A 19,492-nucleotide genomic window follows, 5' to 3' on the forward strand; every position below is an offset into this window, starting at 1 on the left:
CACCTGATACTAGAGACCAGGTTTCTGCAGATGGCATAGAAATTTGAATTTGAGACAGCTTAGAAACAGTTTACCGACTTAAGATTAAATGTGGGACATTTTGGTGTGTGATGAATTATTTTTAAAATTTAAAAAATTTTAGATAATTTGGCTGCTAAGCTCTTCCTCTCAATATGTGCAAGCAGGAAGCCTGAGTGAATGTTTAGATCTTGCAAAAATCTCACTTTGCCCTTCTATAAGGTCACGTAATTTGGGTACATAACAGGCTCTGGATCCGTTCATTGTATAAAGATCTTCTCCAATATCATTCTGTATATTTTTTCTGTTCTAAGAACTGACTAATAAGAATTGACAAGATTGTCTCAAATCCATAACTTTGCTTATCTGATGATAAAAAAATTAAGTGAAAACATTATGAAATGTGGAAATTAAAGTCTACATAGTATTTCACTACATTGATAAACTGTAATTTACTAGTACAACTAATAATTACAAAACACTTAGCATGGTACATTGCATTAGCAGTGCTAAGTTTATGCATTACTCAAAAGGTGTTTATATAAAATGTAGGGTTTTTGTATAACATGATTCTTATCCACCTTGCAATATTACATATTCATCTGTCACAATGTAAACATGTGACAGATCATGAATATAAAAAATAAAATACTATTTTAGATACTGTTTATGCACTGTGGTCATTTCTTCTATGCTGGGAAGATTAGGCAGGGTTTAGTGAAGTGATTAACACGTTTACTGATGTGCAGTGGAAGATGGATGTGTTTGCTTTGTTTTTTTAGTCTCTCCGCTTAAAAGATCATTTCATTTTCTTTAGAATTATGAAATAATTTTGGATTAGATCCATGTAAGAAAGTCTGAGAAATGTAATTAGCAAAATCTCCCAGAGTTCCTAAATCCAAAACTAATAACCTAACAGTTTGGGTAAGGGCATACTAATGATGACATCCAACTCTTATCATGAGTAACAGGTAATCTGAGCTCACTTAACAAATACGCAGGCAGATTCTTAGAGCACAGGTCTTTCTCAATTATCCCAGCATTGTAATCTTTTAGAGCTGCCTGTAAAAGATGTCTTGTCCAATTCTTGCACTTCATGGAAGAAGAAACTAAAGGTTAGCCCAGACCTCTGGCTTTTTTTTTTTTTGGCAGAGGTCTTGCTCATCACACAAGCTTGAGTGCAGTGGCACCCTCTTACCATCTTGGCTCATTGCACTCTCTGCCTCCTGGGCTCAAGTGGCCTTCCCGCCTCAGGCTCTGAAGTAGCTGGGATTACAGACACATGCCACCCCACCACCTGACCCGGCTAATTTTTGTATTTTTTCTAGAGATGAAGTTTTGCTGTGTTGCCCAGGCTCCTGCTGGGTCTTAATGTTCTTCCCATGTTGTCTTAGAAAAATTTCACCTAAATCAACTAATTTTGCTTAAAAATGATTTCAGCTACAACTGAGAAACTAACAAGGATATTGAAAAGAGTTGACAATCATACTTTTCCAGAAAATTCTCTTTTGTGGTTAGAACAGAAATCAATTTACTGGAGTTGGTGTGTCTTTTATTTTGTAGTTTAATGTCACCCCCCTTTTAAAAAAAATCAAGCTTTTCTATTAAAACTACGTACAAGTCAATATAGCATACTTAGAACATTAACTATAGGATAGGAATTCAAACCTCAATCTCAATAACCTTTATCTTAATTACTTAAGACTTACTTTTGGGTGTTTACTGTGTATATTCATATTTTTAAAAACCTGACTAATATAGCAGAGATTTTGGTGAAAAGGGGCTTTTACAAAATTTTAGTGTGGAAACGTGTTGAGGAGAGTTGAAGGAAGAGTTGCTGGAAGTGAAGACATTATTATCATCTATTCAACTTCCTTTATTTTGAGGAATTCACAGGACGGACTTTGTAGTCAGCTGCCTACTTTTCTTAGGGAAAATTTGGAGGTCTCCTAAAATCTGTGATACTCTGCAGATTGATGGGGCTGGAGGTGAAAGGGTGCAGGCACTAGCATGATTTTATAAGCAATGTGGGGAAGAACACAGGAGGGAGGTAGTTGAACAGACTGGGTAGGGACAGTGCACTGAGAATTCGAAAGTCAAAAGCAAGGTTGCTACCTTTAAGATTTCTATAAACTATAAGCATTTTGTGTTTTGATGCTAATTTAAATATGTTATGCCAACGGGCTTGATAAATCTACTGGGTAGAGATACCAAAGTTAAACAACATTTGAAAAATTGAATGACTACTTTATGCCAGGAAGTGTATTCACATTTTCACATGAGAATTGGTGCTCCATTTCACAGTAGAGGAAATTGAGGCACAGAAAATTTAATGATTTATCCAGAGTGGCAGAGCTAGAAAGTATCGGAGCCAAGAGGTAAACTAGGTTTTCTGACTCCAATCCACTGCTTGATAGACAATATATTTATTCTTAACCAGTAGCTATTCAAAGTAGATCAGGTTCACATAAGTACCTACTTTTCTGAATGAGCTTATGGAGCAGATTTCACAGATAGATTGGAGACATTGGATTTATTTTATTATTTATTATTATTTTTTGAGACAAGTCTCGCTTGGTTGCCCAGGCTAGAGTGCAATGACATGATCTCAGCTCACTGCAACCTCCGCCTCCTGGGTTCAATCGATTTCTCCTGCCTCAGCCTCCCAAGTGGCTGGGACTGCCTTGGAAGTGGAACTTGAGACAGGACTAATTTGTTGTACATATTAGCCAACATGTTGCTCTGGTGAACAAGTCTAATGAAGCTTCCATTGGAGTATCCATGAGCAGTTTTACCAGGCCACAAACTAGGCAGAATTGGCAAACTCCATGTCAGAGTTATGATCAACCTATTTGGACACTTGGCAAAAGATTTTTGCTGTTTAGCATTGAAAATGTGCTTATCATTTGTACCAACTGACCTTTCTTGAAATCATGCGGTATTATGTCTTATTTAAATACTCCCGGCTGGGCATGGTAGCTCACACCTGTAATCCCAGCACTTTGGAAGGTCAAAGTGGGTGGATCATCTGAGGTGAGGAGCTTGAGACCAGCCTGGCTCACATGGTGAAACCCCATCTCTGCTAAAAATGCAAAAATTAGCCGGGATGTGGTGCATGCCTGTGATCCCACCTACTTTGGAGACAGAGGCAGAAGAATTGCTTGAACCCAGGAGGCGGAGGTAGCAATGAGCTGAGATTGCATCACTGTACTCCAGGATAGATGACGAGAGCAAAATTTCATCTCAAAAAAGTAAAATCCTCCCATGCCAAAATCTTCTCGATATGTAAGAAATTTAGGAATATTAGATACCAAAATACCCAGCATAATACTTGTGTATTTTTGGTGCCATACATAACTAAAACCCCAGGAATGATGAACACTTTAGACTTTATGTAGTTTATTCCTTCAGTCATCTCATCCATTGAAAGTAGGGCTATATGGTTATTTGTCTGCTCACTTTATGTTTACACCTTCCACATTTAAACCAGCATACATTACATTTATTTAAACACTGAATTTTAAAAAATGTTTACCAAGTCTTACAGTGGTTAATGTCTTTCTATAAATCTTATTTTGTGCTATTGCCAAAAAAAGAAAACCCTTTTGAAAATCTACATTGTATGGAAACACATGTTTAATGTCTTCAGACAAAAAAAGCCTTCCAGTTAATTTCATCGTTGCACTCTGAGGTACAAGCAAAGAGGGAGGGCCTGAAAAAAGAATGGGAGGAGGTTATTAATTATTTTTACTGAAATGTTGCTGTTGTCTTGTGCAGAATATGTAGAATATGCTCTTTAATTTAGTAAATACTTTTTAAAAGATGCTTTGTTATTGTTATTAAAACAATTCTTAATCATAACATCTCTTGAAATTTTTTCCATACATATCAGAAGTTGTTTACTGGCTGGGCTCGGTGGCTGACTCTTGTAATCCCAGCATTTTGGGAGGTTGAGGTGGGTGAATCATGAGGTCAGGAGATTGAGACCATCCTGGCCAACATGGTGAAACCCCGTCTCTATTAAAAATGCAAAAATTAGCTGGGCGTGGTGGTGCGCACCTGTAGTCCCAGTTACTCTGGCGGCTGAGGCAGTAGAATCGCTTGAACTGGGAAGTTGAGGTTGCAGTGAGCCGAGATGCACCACTCCATTCTGGCGACAGTTAGACGCCCTCTCTCTCTCTCTCTCTCTCTCAAAAAAGAAAAAGGTATTTGCAGTTGTTTCCCATACCTATCAGAAGTTGCTTGCCAACTTATTTGAACTGTGGTTTTTTTTTCCTTCTCTTCCCAACATCCCTTGCAAAACAAGAAGTGAGTTTCTACTAGGGAATTGAGCAGACATCTAATATTTTTTATGCTTTTTGAGCTGTGTCACTTAATTTTTGGATACTTGGTAATTTGTTTTATTACATCATTGATAAAATGGTGATATAATGTTAGTTCAACCATATATTTATAGTATCTGGGGATGTGTGGTTATAGTTTTGTGGGAGAAATAATTTGTCAGTATTCACCAGCTTGTAAAAATTTAGGGTAAGGGCTTAAACATCTAAATAAATAAGGAAATACCAAAAAAGGGCCTAACATCAAACCTTTTATTGAGTGCCCAATATGTGCCCATCTTTTAGGTTCTTCAGGCAGAACAGTGAACAAAATAAACAAGTTCCCCATACTCAGAGTTTGCATTTTAGTGCAGGAAGACGGAAAATAGACATCACAGCAAGTAGGAAAAATAATTTGAGTTAATGGTGATTGGTGTGATAAAAATAAAAGAGTACAACGGGCTAGGAAGTGACTGGAGCTGGAGCTGGAGCTCTGTCAGTTTTTCAAGTAAGGTGATAGTATTAGGTTGATGCCAAAATAGTTGCGATTTTTGCCATTAAAATAATTGCAGAAACTGCAATTACTTTTGCACCAATTTAATAAAACACACTGTGGAAATTCATATCATGTAATAGTCAATGGTAGATAACCCATCTTCACGTTTACATTTTCCAGACCCCCTTGACTTATCATTAATTTGACAACTCTACTCTTTCGATGTAAGATATTTGCCTTGATGAGTTAAAATCTTCTTGGATGATTTCTCTGTAAATATCTCTTGTATAAATAATATATGGGGAAACAATTTGTAAACTCTAAAGTTCTATGCATATGCCAACTAATAAAAATGTTGTATTTCTTCCAAGGCTTTCACTGTTACCCTTAGGATTTAAAGTCAATGCTACTGCCTTTTTTTTTTTTTTTTTTTTTTAAGATGGAGTCTCTCTCTGTCACCCAGGCTGGAGTGCAATGGTGCGATCTCAGCTCACTGCAACCTCTGCCTCCTGGGTTCAAGTGATTATCCCGCCTCAGTCTCCCAAGCAGCTGGGGTTACAGGTACACGCCACCATGCTTGGCTAATTTTTGTATTTTTGGGAGAGACAGGGTTTTACCATGTTGGCCAGGCTGGTTGTGCACTCAGGTGATCCACCTGTCTCGGCTTCCCAAAGTGCTGGGATTACAGGCGTGAGCCACCATGCCCAATGCTACTGCCTCTATTGAACAGTCATGAAGAATAATTTTGACTCTGGGCAGCAGCACTATTTTTCAGTAGGAAACTCTTCCATCAGCTGGGTGATAACTTTAGAAGGAGGATAATATTTGGTTGTTTTGTACTTTAACAAATACATTATGTACGTAGTAGTTATTCATAGTGACCTGACACTAGACAGACATTTTTCAAAATCCTATCTACTCAATGTAGTCTTAGAGTATTATAAAAATTATTCTTTATCCATATGGATGAGAGTATATTTTCCAGTGTCTTTCACAGGCTACTTGCAGCATTCAATTGTTATCTTTATAAGTTGACATTGCATCCTGATGCTATTGCTTGGCTTTCCTCTCCACAGAAAACTATAGCATTTACTAGGTTTGCTTTTTGCTGGCAATAGGTTGTGCAATTAAAGGAACTCAGCAGACTTCTTCCTGGAACACTGGAACACTGACACACCCATTGGAAATCTCTGTTCACGGACTGACAATTCTCTTGCGCTGTGAAGATTTTCATAGTGGTTAAAAAAAATCAGGCTGGACATACTAATATGCTGAGCATTCAAAACTGGTGAAATTCAGTCATTTAGTAAGTATTGAACTGAGTGTCACGACCTGTCAAATGTATATGATTCTTCCATTTTCATCTATATCCATTCTATCCTATTCTGTGCAGGAGGAAATTCATCAGTTTTAGAATGCCCTTGATATCGCATGATTCTCTGAAAGTGTTTCACAATTCTCCTTCCTCCAAGAAGCTCTCCTTTACTCAGTGGAATTAAGTGATGATTTTACTTCTTACCAATTGCTACAGTTAAACCTCTATCTGTGGTTAAATTTTGGTAATGACTTGAAACATAATATAAAGGCAGATTCTGCTCCATACTTGTTAACTCATTAGTGCCCTCGCTAAATGAAAATTATTCCAAATACAACTGATCAAACCTCAGAGTAACCCCGATGCCTGGATAGGAAATAAGGTCCTTGTCTTTCAAAATAGGGCTCATATGCTTTGATTGCTGAGAGGCTGGCACAAAGGCCAGCCATTGTTTCAAACTCCATGAACTTAAGTGCCTCTCAGGCAGTATCTATCTGTTAAGAGGATTTAAAGAAAGTACTTAAAAATTTATTTTTCTTTTTCCTCTTGGGAGTCAGACATTTAAGAAAATATTTTTCAGCCAACTAGCTGACCACAGAGATAGCGAAAGAGAAATGTGACCACACACAATGAAGAAGACACACTTTGCAAAAATAGGAAAAGCCACAAATGGATGGGTCTGAGTGTAAATAAGCAAAAACCAGCAATCTCTGAATAGCAGAAGAAGTAGATTTCCAGAGTTATGATATAATAATACTCATGACGTCAGGTTCTCAACAAAAATGACAAAATATATAAAGAAATAGGAAAATGTGTCATTCAGAGGAAAAAAAGAATTTGACACAAACCATCTCTGAGAATGACCAGACATCAAAATTATTAGCCAAGAACATTAAATCAACTGTTAATTATGTTCAATGAGCTAAAGAAAATAACGGAATGAGAACTAAAGGAAATCAAGGAAACGATACCTGAACAAAATGAGATTATCAACAAAGAGATAGAAGTAATAAAAAAAAGAACCAAACAAAAATTTGCATGCTGAAAAGTACAATAACTGAAATTAAAATGTAGAGGGGATCAGCAACAGATTTAAGCAGGCAGAAAAAAGGACCAGTGAACTTTAATGTAAGATAATTGAAATTACCCATTCTGAGAAGCAGAAACAAAAAAATGAAGAAAAATGAACATATCTGGGAACCTGTGTCCAATGTACACATTATCAGAGTCACAGATGGAGAAGATAAAATGTTTGGGGGAAAAAATGAAAAAAACCCCACAAAAACCAATGACAAAAACCACATGATTTTCTCAATAGATGCAGAAAAGACCGTCCATAATATTCAACAACCCTTCATGCTAAAAACTCTCAATAAACTAGGTATTGATGGAACTTATCTTAGAATAGTTAGAGCTATTTATGACAAACCCACAGCCAATATTATACTGAATGGGCAAAAAGTGGAAGCATTTGCTTTGAAAACCGGCACAAGACAAGGATGCCCTCTCTCACCACTCCTATTCAACACAGTATTGGAAGTTCTGGGCAGGGCAATTAGGCAAGAGAAAGAAATAAAGTGTATTCAAATAGGAAGAGAGGAAGGCAAATTGTTTCTGTTTGCAGATGACATGATTGTATATTTAGAAAACTCCATGGTCTCAGCCCAAAATCCTTTAAGCTGATAAGCAACTTCAGCAAAGTCTCAGGATATAAAATCAATGAGCAAAAATCACAAGCATTCTTATACACCAATAACACCTTATGTATTCTGTGCTGGGATACTCCACATCATGAATAATATTATTTAATTTGAATAGAGTTTGATTTACAGCTCTATGTAAATATTTGGTTACAAAGTAACCATTTGGCTGTAAAAATCTGCATGTTTTGACAAATTCACAGTGGCAGGCATCCACTATTAAAGTATTATGTGGAACGTGTCAAACCCCCACCCTATGCAGCTAGTAGCTTCTCATCTGTGTAGTTTCCCTTCTCCAGAATCTCATTAAATGAGGTCACACTGTATTCTCCTCAGACTGTCTTTTTCCACTTAGCAATGTGCTTATTCACCTGTGCCTACAAATACAGACATCTAGATAATTACTTTAAGCTTTAGATATTATTCAACACTACAGCATCATGTAGCACAATTCATTCCTATGTTGGCCATCAGTAGCTCTTTTTATTGGCTCCAATTTTTCTTTGATAAATTTTAATTTTTTTAGTACTTACTTTCTGATACTTCAAGATCATCCGGGCTCATATATTTACTGTCACAGTTCTATTATCAGACGTTTTCTTTGAAGAGCCTGATTGCTTTGGTAGTCATAGGAAAACTTACATAGGGCTGCTGAATGAGCACATTGTATCTTGTCCTCCATTAGCAACGTTAGGAAGTCAATGTTTGTATTTAACCTACCTATATATACCTAATTATAAAGATTTCTGTGTGGAACTGTCTGCGTATTAAACTGAACCTAAGTTTACATTGATGTCTCCAGCTCTGATCCACTATCTCATGAATAATTCTCCCCTTCTCCCCTTGCTAATTTGTAACCTCCCACTTCAACAGTGAAAGACCTGGTTCCTACCATCTACGAATTATGTAAGTCATTGTTTTATTCCCGACACAAATACTATGGTTTTACAATTGTTCACAATTACCCTTGTTGGAAAGAACTTTATAAAAATGAAATCTAACGATGAAGTATAGTTCATTTGCCTTCAGCCTACAGATTCTATTCATTTTCAAAGTGACTCAGGTCAGCACCATTTTCCCTACACCTTCAGTCAGTTTTGTCCTACATTTGTGGTTTAGTCCATTTTGTGCCTCTGTAACAGAATACCCGAGGCCGGGTAATTTGTAAGTAAAACAGGTTAATTTGGCTCACATATTTGTGGCTGGAATGTCCGAGTTTGGGCAGTTGCATCTGGTGGGGCCTCAGTCTTTTTTACCTCATGGCGGAAAGTGGAAGAGGAGAAAGGGGTTACCAGAGATCACAGCAAGAGCAAAAGCAAGAGGGAATCCAAGGAAGCCAGACTCTTAACTACCTACTCTTGCAGGAATTAATCCATTCCTGTGAGAGCAGAACTCAATCGCCCCCATGGGAGGGCATTAATCTATTCATGAGGGATCGATCTCTATAACCCAAACAGCTTCCACTAGGCCCCACCTCCCCACACTGCCACATTGGGGGTCAAATTTCAACATGAGTTTTTTTCAGGGACAAACCACATCCAAATCATAGTAAGTAATTTGCAGCATAGTTAAATTATTTTTCACATTATGTATTCTGTGCTTGGATATTCCACATCCTGAATAATATTATTTAATTTGAATAGAGTTTGATTTACCCATTTGGGCGTAAAATTTCATCAGTTCATTCAGTGCCATGTAATCAATGTGTGTTTTGACAAATGTATAGTGGCAAGTATTAAAGTAACACTTGGAATGCTTCAAAATCCCACCCCATGCAGCCAATGGCTTCCCATCTGTGTAGTTTCCCTTATGCAGAATCTCACTAAGTGAGGTCACACTGTGTGCAGTCTCCTCAGACTGGCTTCTTCCGATTAGTAATGTGCATGCCAGATTCCCTCATGTCGTTGTGTGAGGTCACACTGTGTGTAGTCTCCTCAGACTGGCTTCTTCCGATTAGTAATGTGCATGCCAGATTCCCTCATGTCGTTGTGTGAGGTCACACTGTGTGTAGTCTCCTCAGACTGTCTTCTTCCACTTAATAATGTGCGTGCCAGATTCACTCATGTCGTTGTGTGAGGTCACACTGTGTGTAGTCTCCTCAGACTGTCTTCTTCCACTTAGTAATGTGCGTGCCAGATTCACTCATGTCTTTGTGTGAGGTCACACTGTGTGCAGTCTCCTCAGACTGTCTTCTTCCACTTAGTAACGTGCATGCCAGTTTCACTCATGTCATTGTGTGAGTTGATAGCTTGTTCCTTTCTTTGGCTAAATTGTATTCCATTGCATGAATGTACCACAATTTCGTTATGCGTTTTGGATAGCAAAACCTTCCTCTTCTTTGTTCCAGAGTTGGAGGCCTTCAAATTAACTGATAATAGTTACATTAGTAGGAGAGGCAATTCTTGGCTTCTTGTTCTACAATTATCATTGTGGGACAAAATTCATCAGATGGCAGGATCCAGTTTAAAAAGAAGCAAAAAATAGCCCAAAGACAGGAAATGAGACTAGAATCTGATAATGTACAAGGGCTATAGTTTTCATTAAAAAGCATTTTTTTTTGAGACAGGGTCTGGCTCTGTCATCTAGGCTGGAGTGCAATGGTGCAATCTCAGCTCACTGCAACCTCTACCTAAGTGATCCTCCCTCCTCAGCCTCCTGATCAGCTGGGACTACAGGCACATGCCATCATGCCCAGCTAATTGTTGTATTTTTAGTACAGATGAGGTTTTGCCATGCTGCCCAGGCTGATTTTGAACTCCTGGTCTCCCAAAGTGCTGGAATTACAGGTATGTGCCATGATGCCCAGCCAAGTTACAGTTTTCCATTGAAACATAAAATTTCTGTGTATAATAACCATCGTTTTTGATAATAGATAATCAAAGTGAGATTATTCTTGTTTTAAAAATAAGTATAGTTTTGTTAGATTTTGCCTGATTAGTTATGTAAGTGCAGCAAGAACAAAAGCTGACCACATAGGTGCTTTCAAGCTTTTTTGCTGCAAGTTTTCATAAAGAATCTCAGATTGGACTTTTAAAGGCCTTACTGAGCTAAAAGCCAAGTCAAGAACATACCATCAAACTTCAGCTGCAGTCCTTATAGCTTTGTGTGAATTTCTCTCTTCCTGAGGTCCCCAGAATACCCCCAAATCCTTGGGCCTAACAGGAAATGACTTTCCTTACTCATCTGAAAGGCTGTGAAGCCTGTGATCTAGGTATCAGGCTGGCTTTTCTCAGAGTGCTTTGTAAAGATTGGCTCCTTAAAAGTCAACATTGGTTCCTTAAAATTGCTGGTCATGGGCCGGGCGCGGTGGCTCAAGCCTGTAATCCCAGCACTTTGGGAGGCCGAGGCGGGTGGATCACGAGGTCAAGAGATCGAGACCAACCTGGTCAACATGGTGAAACCCCGTCTCTACTAAAATACAAAAAATTAGCTGGGCATGGTGGCGCGTGCCTGTAATCCCGGCTACTCAGGAGGCTGAGGCAGGAGAATTGCCTGAACCCAGGAGGCGGAGGTTGTGGTGAGCCGAGATCGCGCCATTGCACTCCAGCCTGGGTAACAAGAGCGAAACTCTGTCTCAAAAAAAAAAAAAAAAAAAAAAAAAAATTGCTGGTCATAACTGATCTTAGGTATGCTTTTCCTAAATATGATATTTCAGTAAAAGCCTTGATAATATAACCAAAGTTTCCAATTATGTCCTATTCTAAGGTGAACAGATGCTTATTGGTCTTTTGCTAACAACTATATTGTCATGGAAATAAGAGTATTCAGTAAGAATTTCAAAATTCTGGAGAAACCAGGTATGGGCGGGGGAAAGAGAAATGCTTCATTTCTGTTTACAAAAGTATAATCTACTAAATTATTGTGAGTTATAGTTAGCTTAAGAGAAAGAGATTTCTTAAATTCAAAAACTAGAAAATTAAAGAACCAGCAATGCTCAGGAAAAGCTATAAAGTTATAATCAATTTTCATCAGTTCATTCAGTGCCGTGTAATCAATTCCAGTTCTCCTGAATCTTGTGTCAGCAGTGTCATGAACCCATCAATTTCTCAACTCGATTTCTGGAGGGCATCACTGAACCAAGTGTATGGTCTTAAAGTTATTTAAGCAATATCATCAAAAGCCTATAACCAGAGTACCTGTCTTGGTCTTTCCTGTGGGTCTCAGAGGCAGTCCTGTGTTGTAGACAAACGTTCTGACCTGTAGCTGATTGCAGGAGCTTTCATGAAAACATCGGGAGGAAATAATATCTAGATAACAAGAGAATGAAATGGCTGTGATCAAAGATCTGATGAGAGTACATTATACCACAATTAACAAAGATATTCCACTTTTCTGTGGCATATAACATTTAAAATAATAATCAAAATGATGACTCACAACAATAGACCAGCACATAGCAGGGATAAGGAGGACACTGACAAATTTCCAGGAATTTTATATAATTTATGAAAATATAACATTTTACCCATATAAATATAACCCAGGAAACATTAGGTATCTATTTTTATTTGTATATTTTGTATAGTTTTTCTTATAAAAAATACAACCTACTTTACTTGCAAAACTTGCCCTACTTTTCTTGCATACTTAGTATAGAGTTGTTTCTAGTTATTCTATTGTTTCTAATACTTTTATTTATATATTGATTGTAATTTTAATACTTACTCATTGTTACTTTCCAGAGTAAACTAGGAAGTAGACATTTTAAATTGTCGTATATTAGTATTGTATAGTAGATTTGAAAATGTGTGAGTATACCATCTCCCAACATCTAGAGGGATGTGTTTCCTTATAATACGGTTTCTCAGTGTGGTAGACAAAAACATGGTTATTCATAGGCCAAAATATCTTTAGTCGCTCCATAAAAATAAGAGGCCAAAAGTATGTAAACTTGAATTACTTATGTTCAGTAATTAATGTTTTAGTATTGTATCTTATTTATAAATGATCTAGATACTTAATGTAAATCTTTCAGCTAGCTTAGCCTTAAGGTTAAGAATTACCAAAAGTATTTTGGAAACAATTATTAGGCAGATTTACTGTAGAAAATTATTATTGAAATAATGTTTTTGATAACAATGACAACTTAATTAGAATAAAGTCTATAAGCTTTAAGGTTTTAAGTATCTAGCAAGTATAATATTAGCTTATTTGACTAGACTTAAGCAGAATAGAAATTTATGTTTGTTTTATATTCAATAGTGACAGCTCGGAAGACATAGTTGTTTTATTACACAAAAAATATTAAATTAATCTTATTTAACTAAGTTTTATACAAATTGTGTTAACTGGAAAAACAGTTGTATCAGTTTCTACATTTATAGGAGTTTGAGAAATATTTATTTATAAATGCTTATTTTTTTCCAAGCCAAGTTAGAATAGAGCACTTTTAGAGGATTTTATAAACGAATTTTGGAATACTATAGGAGTTAAGAAAACATCACATATACATAATATGCATTAATAGGCATATAAACACAAACAGAGATCTCATAGCTTTTATCCTGAAATTTTAGCTATGAATCAGGCATAAATCATCTGATGGTTAATTTTAGACATCTGCTTCATTGAATTAAGAGATACATAGCCGGTAAGGTACAATTTCAACATTTCTACTAATTTGAATACAAGTTCTCAGGCATCCAGAATAATTAACAAAATGACAATTTCTGTGGCTTCTGTGGGAGAGTATGGTAGGTCCTTTTGAACTTTTTAACACTTGTCAACTGAAGAATGATGAGGTTCATAAATTTAGAAAGGAGAGATTTCTTTCATTTTTGTTTTTGAGACACAGTCTCACACTGTCGCCCAAGGCTGTAGTGCAGTGGCACAATCTTGGCTCACTGCAATCTCCACCTCCCGGGTTCTAGCAATTCTCCTGCCTTAGCCTCTGTATGCTGGCCATAACCTCTGTGTCATGACTGGTCTCTTATCAGGCAAGAAAGGAAAGGCAACTTCAGGTAGTTGGTTGATATCAGTGGTGGAGTCTTTTGAAGGGCTGGTTTCTCTTAAATCCTTGGGGAAGAAAGCCTCATCATAATTAGCACAAAAGGGGGTACAATGAGGTGTATCTGATCCCTGTTATGCCATCCTGGCCAAACCAAGAACTCAGTTTTGAAAGTTACTCTTTGGTCCCCTCAGCCAGGAGTGGATCTGTTCAGTCAGTTGAGAGCTTAGGATTTCATTTCTATTTACCAATGCTAATGGGAATGAGGAGTCTATCTTCATGGCAGCTGATTTTGCAAGAAACTCCCTGGATGGGGTTAATGGCAACTGTATTTTCTGGGAGCCCTGCTTTAATTGGATAAAGAAAGTTCTGGTAAAATTTCTTCCTTTATCTTTAATATCTCTAATGTTTTCATTTAAATCATCTTTATAACAACTCTGGATGTCTGAGTGGGTTCCCGCACTGCTATCCATTGTAAGACTTTCTGATTTCTTTTTTCCCCTTTGGTCATTATGAGTAAGGCTTCTGTACGTAATTGCATGATAGCTTTTGTTTGGAAATAACATCAAAGTAGTTGTCAAAATACATAGGAATATGATTTTGGGATTGTAAGGTGAGACTAGTTTTGGAAAAAACTGCCCAACTTGTAATGGGGAGGAAACATAATTTTATCTTTATCTTTTTGGAATTCTTAGATGGGACCCTCTGTAACAAATGACAGATTAAAATGAGAAAAATGTAGAAAAGTTTAAAAACATGTACACCTTATGGATGCAAGGAAGATACTCAGGGAAAAATGAGTAAATTTCCAACAGGTGGCTTTCAATTCAAGTGTAAAAACTGTCTTCAATTTAAAGAAAGAAAGAAGATTTGAGGCGCAGTAGTAGGGAGGTAACCAGCAAAAGCACAGCAGACAAGGGTAAGGTTTGTTATCCACAGTTTAGTCCATGCAGTCTCTATTGATAAGACTCTTCAGTTCTGTAGTTATCCTTCTCTCCTTGGTGCTGAGAGAGAGAGATCTTTTAAATCGTTATTTTCTTTATAGATGTAAATTTTCCTTATACAAGGATAACTTCTACTCTGTTTTAAGAACTTCTTTGGTTAGAATTTTTTGAAATAATCAGCTTGGAATAATTCCTATGTCACAGGGACATATTTTGGGGTAGCATATTCTGGTTTTCTACTGTTATATTTTGGGGCAGCATATTCTGGTCTCATACACTGTCATACACCAGCAAGGACAAGAGTTCTTGTCTTTCCTCCAGCAATTTGTCGTTTTTTTTTTTTAGAGTTTAGCAGTTCTAACAGATATAGACCAGCTGTGCTATCTCATTGTGCTTTTCAGTTCTATGCTATGTTGAGCATCTTTTGTATGTTTACTTGCCATCTGTAGATCTTCTTTGGTGAGTTGTCTGTTCAGATTTGTGTGCATTTTTAAGTTTTACTTATTTTTAGTGTTAAGATTTATTTTGGTATATTTTAAATACAAATCTGAATTTTGCAAATATTTTCTTTCAATATGTGGCTTGTCTTTTTATTCTCTTAACAAGGTCTTTTCAAGAGTATAAACTTTTAATATTAAAAATTCCCTATAATCCCAGCACTTTGGGAGGCCAAGGCAGGTGGATCACGAGGTCAAGAGATCGAGACCATTCTGGTCAACATGGTGAAACCCCATCTCTACTAAAAATACAAAAAATTAGCTGGGCATGGTGGTGCGCACCTGTAGTCTCAGCTACTCGGGAGGCTGAGGCAGGAGAATTGCTTGAACCCAGAAGGCGGAGGTTGCGGTGAGCCGAGATCGTGCCATTGCACTCCAGTCTGGATAACAACAGCGAAACTCCATCTCAAAAAAAATTCCACATTTTTCTTTCTTCTGTGTGTATTGACACTTTGTGTTATTTGTTAAAAATTGTTACCAAACCCAAGGGCACATAGCTTTTCCTCTATGTTTTCTTCTGGAAATTGTATAGTTTTGCATTTTTAGCGTAAGGATAATTTTGAGTGATTATTTGTTTAAATTGTAAAGTTTTCGTCTATATTCATTTCATTTCCTATGGTTTCCAATTCATCGTTACTTCACTACTTTTGGGAAAAACACAGGAGAGTGGGCTCTGCTAGAGTAGGTAGATAGCTAGATATGAACAGGAAGGGGAGCTCCTGGGAAAGGGAAAGTCTGGGAAGGCTCACCTGGATGGACCATCAAAAATTTATATTGCTATAGTGGATGGGTACTTGTCAGTTGTGGGTAGAAGGAAGAAGAGGTACATATGCAGGAAAAAACACCTGAGAATTCCTCTTAAGATGCCCAATCATCATTCACTCTGCAGTTAAAATGTCAGAATATTGCTAGCCACATGCTGATAAGAAGGACAAAGGGGACCTTCTTGAGAGAAGCCTGGCACCATAAGTACAGATTAGGGCAGAGAAGGACATTCCAAAGAGATAGGCAGGCACAGGAGGTACAGATGTGACAACTGTAGGACCTTCCTGGGAGGTGGGAGGGAGCCAGCCCCACCAGTGGATTCAGATTAATCACTGCACATGTGCCTTAACCAACAGTGAGGAGGTCCCACTAGCCTAAGAGGGACACATTGGGGACCTAAGGCAGGAGCAGAAAAACCAGACAAAGAAAACAGGTGGGGACTTGAGACAGAGGCAGGAATGTGAAGAAGTCCAAAATAAAATTCTCTGCACAGGACTCTTGGGCTGTTTTCCTGCATGATCAGCTTGCTTCTCCCTTGGGGCCTACCCATTTTTTCTACAATATGTTCTTTACACGGCATTTATTTATTATTTATTTATTTAATTATTTTGAGACAGAGTTTCACTGTTGTTGTCCAGGATGGAGTGCAATGGCATGATATTGGCTCACCAGAATCTCCACCTCCTGGGTTCAAACAATTCTCTTGCCTCTGCCTCCTGAGCAGCTGGGACTACAGGCGCATGCCACCACCCGTAGCTAATTTTTGTACTTTTAGTAGAGTTAGGATTTCACCATGTTGACCAGGATGGTGTCGATCTTTTGACCTTGTGATCTGCCAACCTCGGCCTCACAGAATGCTGGGATTACAGGTGTGAGCCACTGCACCTGGCCTATATTGTATTTATTTTCAATGAAGTTATCTGCTGTCTTTGTACGGCCCCTTGGTGAAACCCTTTCTTCCCCGTTACATAAGAACTGGGACATCAGTTTTCTCCAGTAATAGCTCCGTTTCAGTTTGAATTTCCAGAACTGTGGGTGCTGAATAACTGGTACTCCAACTTTAAGTGGTGCAGAAGGAGGCCAGTAAGGGGTGCCAGCTTTCAAACTGGGAGTAAGAGAGCCCTGCAGCGTCCCAAGCTGCTACCAGAGGGCGTGCCACCACTTCTCTGTGAGCAAGAGGGCCCTACAGTGTCCCCAGCTGTCAGCAGGGAGTGTGCTGCCAATACACTCTGAGCAACAGCACCCTAAGTGCCCCCAGCAGCCAGCAGGGGGCATGTCACCACCACACTGTGAGCAAGAGGGCCCGGCAGTGTCCCTAGCTGCCAGCAGGGGGCACAGGGCACCAATCCCGGGAGTATGAGGACCCTGCAATGGTGTGGTTGCCAGCATCGGGTGTGCTGCCAGAACACTGTGAGCAAGAGGGCCTTGCAGTGCCCTCAGTGGCAAGCAGGGAGAGTGCCGCCCCTACACCTCGAGCAAGAGAGCCTGTCAGCACAGGCATCACATCATAAGAGGACTCTACATTGCCTTGCTTGCCAGCAGGGGGTGTGGTGTCACGACATTGTTTGCAAGAGGGCCATGTAGTGCCCTGGATGCCAGCAGGGGATGCAGGTCACCACACTATAAGAGGGCACTGCAATGGCCCGATTCGCCAGCAGGGGGCGCGAGCACAGCACCATGAGCAGGAGGGCCCTGCAGCGCCCGGTCTTTTCAGATTCCTGAGATTCTGTCTTCCGTGCGTCCCGGGTCTGTGGAGTTGCGTCCTCTTCAGTGCATACCTCGGGCGGGGGCCTCTGCGAGTGTGGAGCTGCGTCTTCTTCAGCACAGACCCGGGGGTGTCGTTCGGGGGGCACCGCGATGGCGAAGCTGCGTTTTCCTTAGCACCGACCCTGCTAGCATTGTGCAGTCAGAGCAGCGTTGTTAGCGGAGTCCTCGGGGACACCACTCGCTTTGTGACGACTCCAGGCCGTGTCCACGGTGAGTAAAATTCTTCCTGTTTTCAGCCCCTACTGCTGAGGGTCAGAGACTGTGAGAAGGTCTCCACGTGGAAAACAGGACACCAAAAGCCCCCTGAATCCTGCGCACAGAGGTTTTCCCCACCCGTGGCCAGGCGGCCGCAGTGCGAGATCAACATCGCAGCCGCAGAACACAAATAGAGCGTTCCCGAGGCAGATGTGACATGGAAATACCAATGCCACACCCGCGGCGCTCGTGTAGAAAATACCTGCGATGCCAGTGCAAGGCCCCGGTGCGGAAACGTCAATCTAAAATCCGCCCTACCTACGGGCCCTGCCGGGGCGGCACTCTTCATAATCCACGCTGACATCAGCAATGCAAACTAGAAACGAACGTGTGGCCAGGGTTGGGGTTAGGGTTAGAGTTAGGGGTTATGGGTTGGGGTTTAGGAGTTAGAAGAATTTTAGGCAAAATAAATTTAAACAGTTTATTTGAGCAAAGGAAAGATTCATGAATCGTGCCTGAAGCGCCGGAACAGAAAACAGGGCGTGGGGCTTCGAGCTCTTAGCGGTGGCAGCTAGATGCGGTTTCTCATTGGCTCCAGGTAGGTGACCGCCTTCAGCGTCCGTGGTCCTACAGCCAACTGGTGGCTGGGCTTTTTGTCATTGACTGTGGTTGGTTTTTTAATTTTTCTTAAGTCAGTTTAAATGCCTCCAAGTTTGGTTTCCGTTTGCTTAGGGAAGACTTCAGGCTAACGGCCTTCTCCTTTTTTGCTTTAACATGTCAAAACCATAATTCATTTTCATTTTACTTTCCTGGTATTAATAGAAGTAAATTCACATTTTTGTTGTTACTCACAAAGTCGGTTTAATTGGCATGATGGTGCATAAAATAATGTCTGTTAATCATCTTCATCTTAGACTAGATGCAATATGTTAACTCTATTATGCTTAGTTATTAAACCATAACAGGAGTTGAGTTTCTTTTTTTTTTTCTCCTAGGCTTTAATCATTTAAAATACACCCAAGCATCTCCTAACGATGTGGATAGTTTCTGGAGAAATTATTCTTAGTGATTTTCTGTGAATACCATAGAGTGTCCTTATAGAATCTAGATGGTGTAGCCCACTTCACACATAAGTTATATGGTAGAGCCTATTTCTCCCAGGCTGCAAACCTGTATGGCACATCTCTGTACTGGATGTTGTAGTCAACTGTCACACCATGGTGACTGTGGATTGTTATTCCAAAATATCTGAGACAGGTCTCAGTCAATTTAGAAAGCTTATTTTGCCAAGGTCAAGGACATGCCCATGGCAGAGCCTCAGGAGGTCCTGACAACATGTGCCCAAGGTGATCGGGGTAGGGCTTGCTTTTATGCATTTTAGGGAGACATGAGACACCAATCAATATGCGTAAGAAGTTTGGTCCAGTGAGGTGGAACAACCAGAAACAGGAAGTGGGAGCGCTTCTAGATGAGAAGTAGATAAGAGACAAAAGGTTGCATTCTTTTGAATCCTTGATCAGCCTTCCACT

General features: G+C 39.3%; 1 protein-coding gene and 1 long non-coding RNA gene across 13 annotated transcripts in view; one reads left to right on the plus strand and one right to left on the minus strand.

Moving 5' to 3' along the window:
• Window positions 1–3,417: 3,417 nt before the first annotated feature.
• LOC144576877 (uncharacterized) lies at window positions 3,418–17,855 on the minus strand. The gene is made up of 3 exons (XR_013519519.1): window positions 17,678–17,855; window positions 11,985–12,095; window positions 3,418–3,730 (listed from the first exon to the last, which is right to left on the minus strand). It is a non-coding gene; the product is annotated as an uncharacterized LOC144576877 (long non-coding RNA).
• The window catches only part of LOC128928299 (uncharacterized), a 204,857-nt gene continuing 202,764 nt past the window's right edge, over window positions 17,400–19,492 (plus strand). For 11 of the 12 annotated variants that reach the window (XR_013519514.1, XM_078329467.1, XM_078329463.1 and 8 more), the window contains exon 1: window positions 17,705–17,978. Coding sequence is in view for 1 of the 12 variants with exons in the window: in XM_078329471.1 (XP_078185597.1) it covers window positions 17,594–17,978 (385 nt within the window). In the remaining 11 variants the exon portion in view is untranslated. Of the gene's footprint in view, window positions 17,979–19,492 lie in introns of all 12 variants that reach the window. The other variant, XM_078329471.1, reaches the window with a different exon arrangement.

This window comes from Callithrix jacchus, chromosome 7 (assembly GCF_049354715.1).
Source record: "Callithrix jacchus isolate 240 chromosome 7, calJac240_pri, whole genome shotgun sequence".
NCBI classification, from domain to species: Eukaryota; Metazoa; Chordata; class Mammalia; order Primates; family Cebidae; genus Callithrix; species Callithrix jacchus.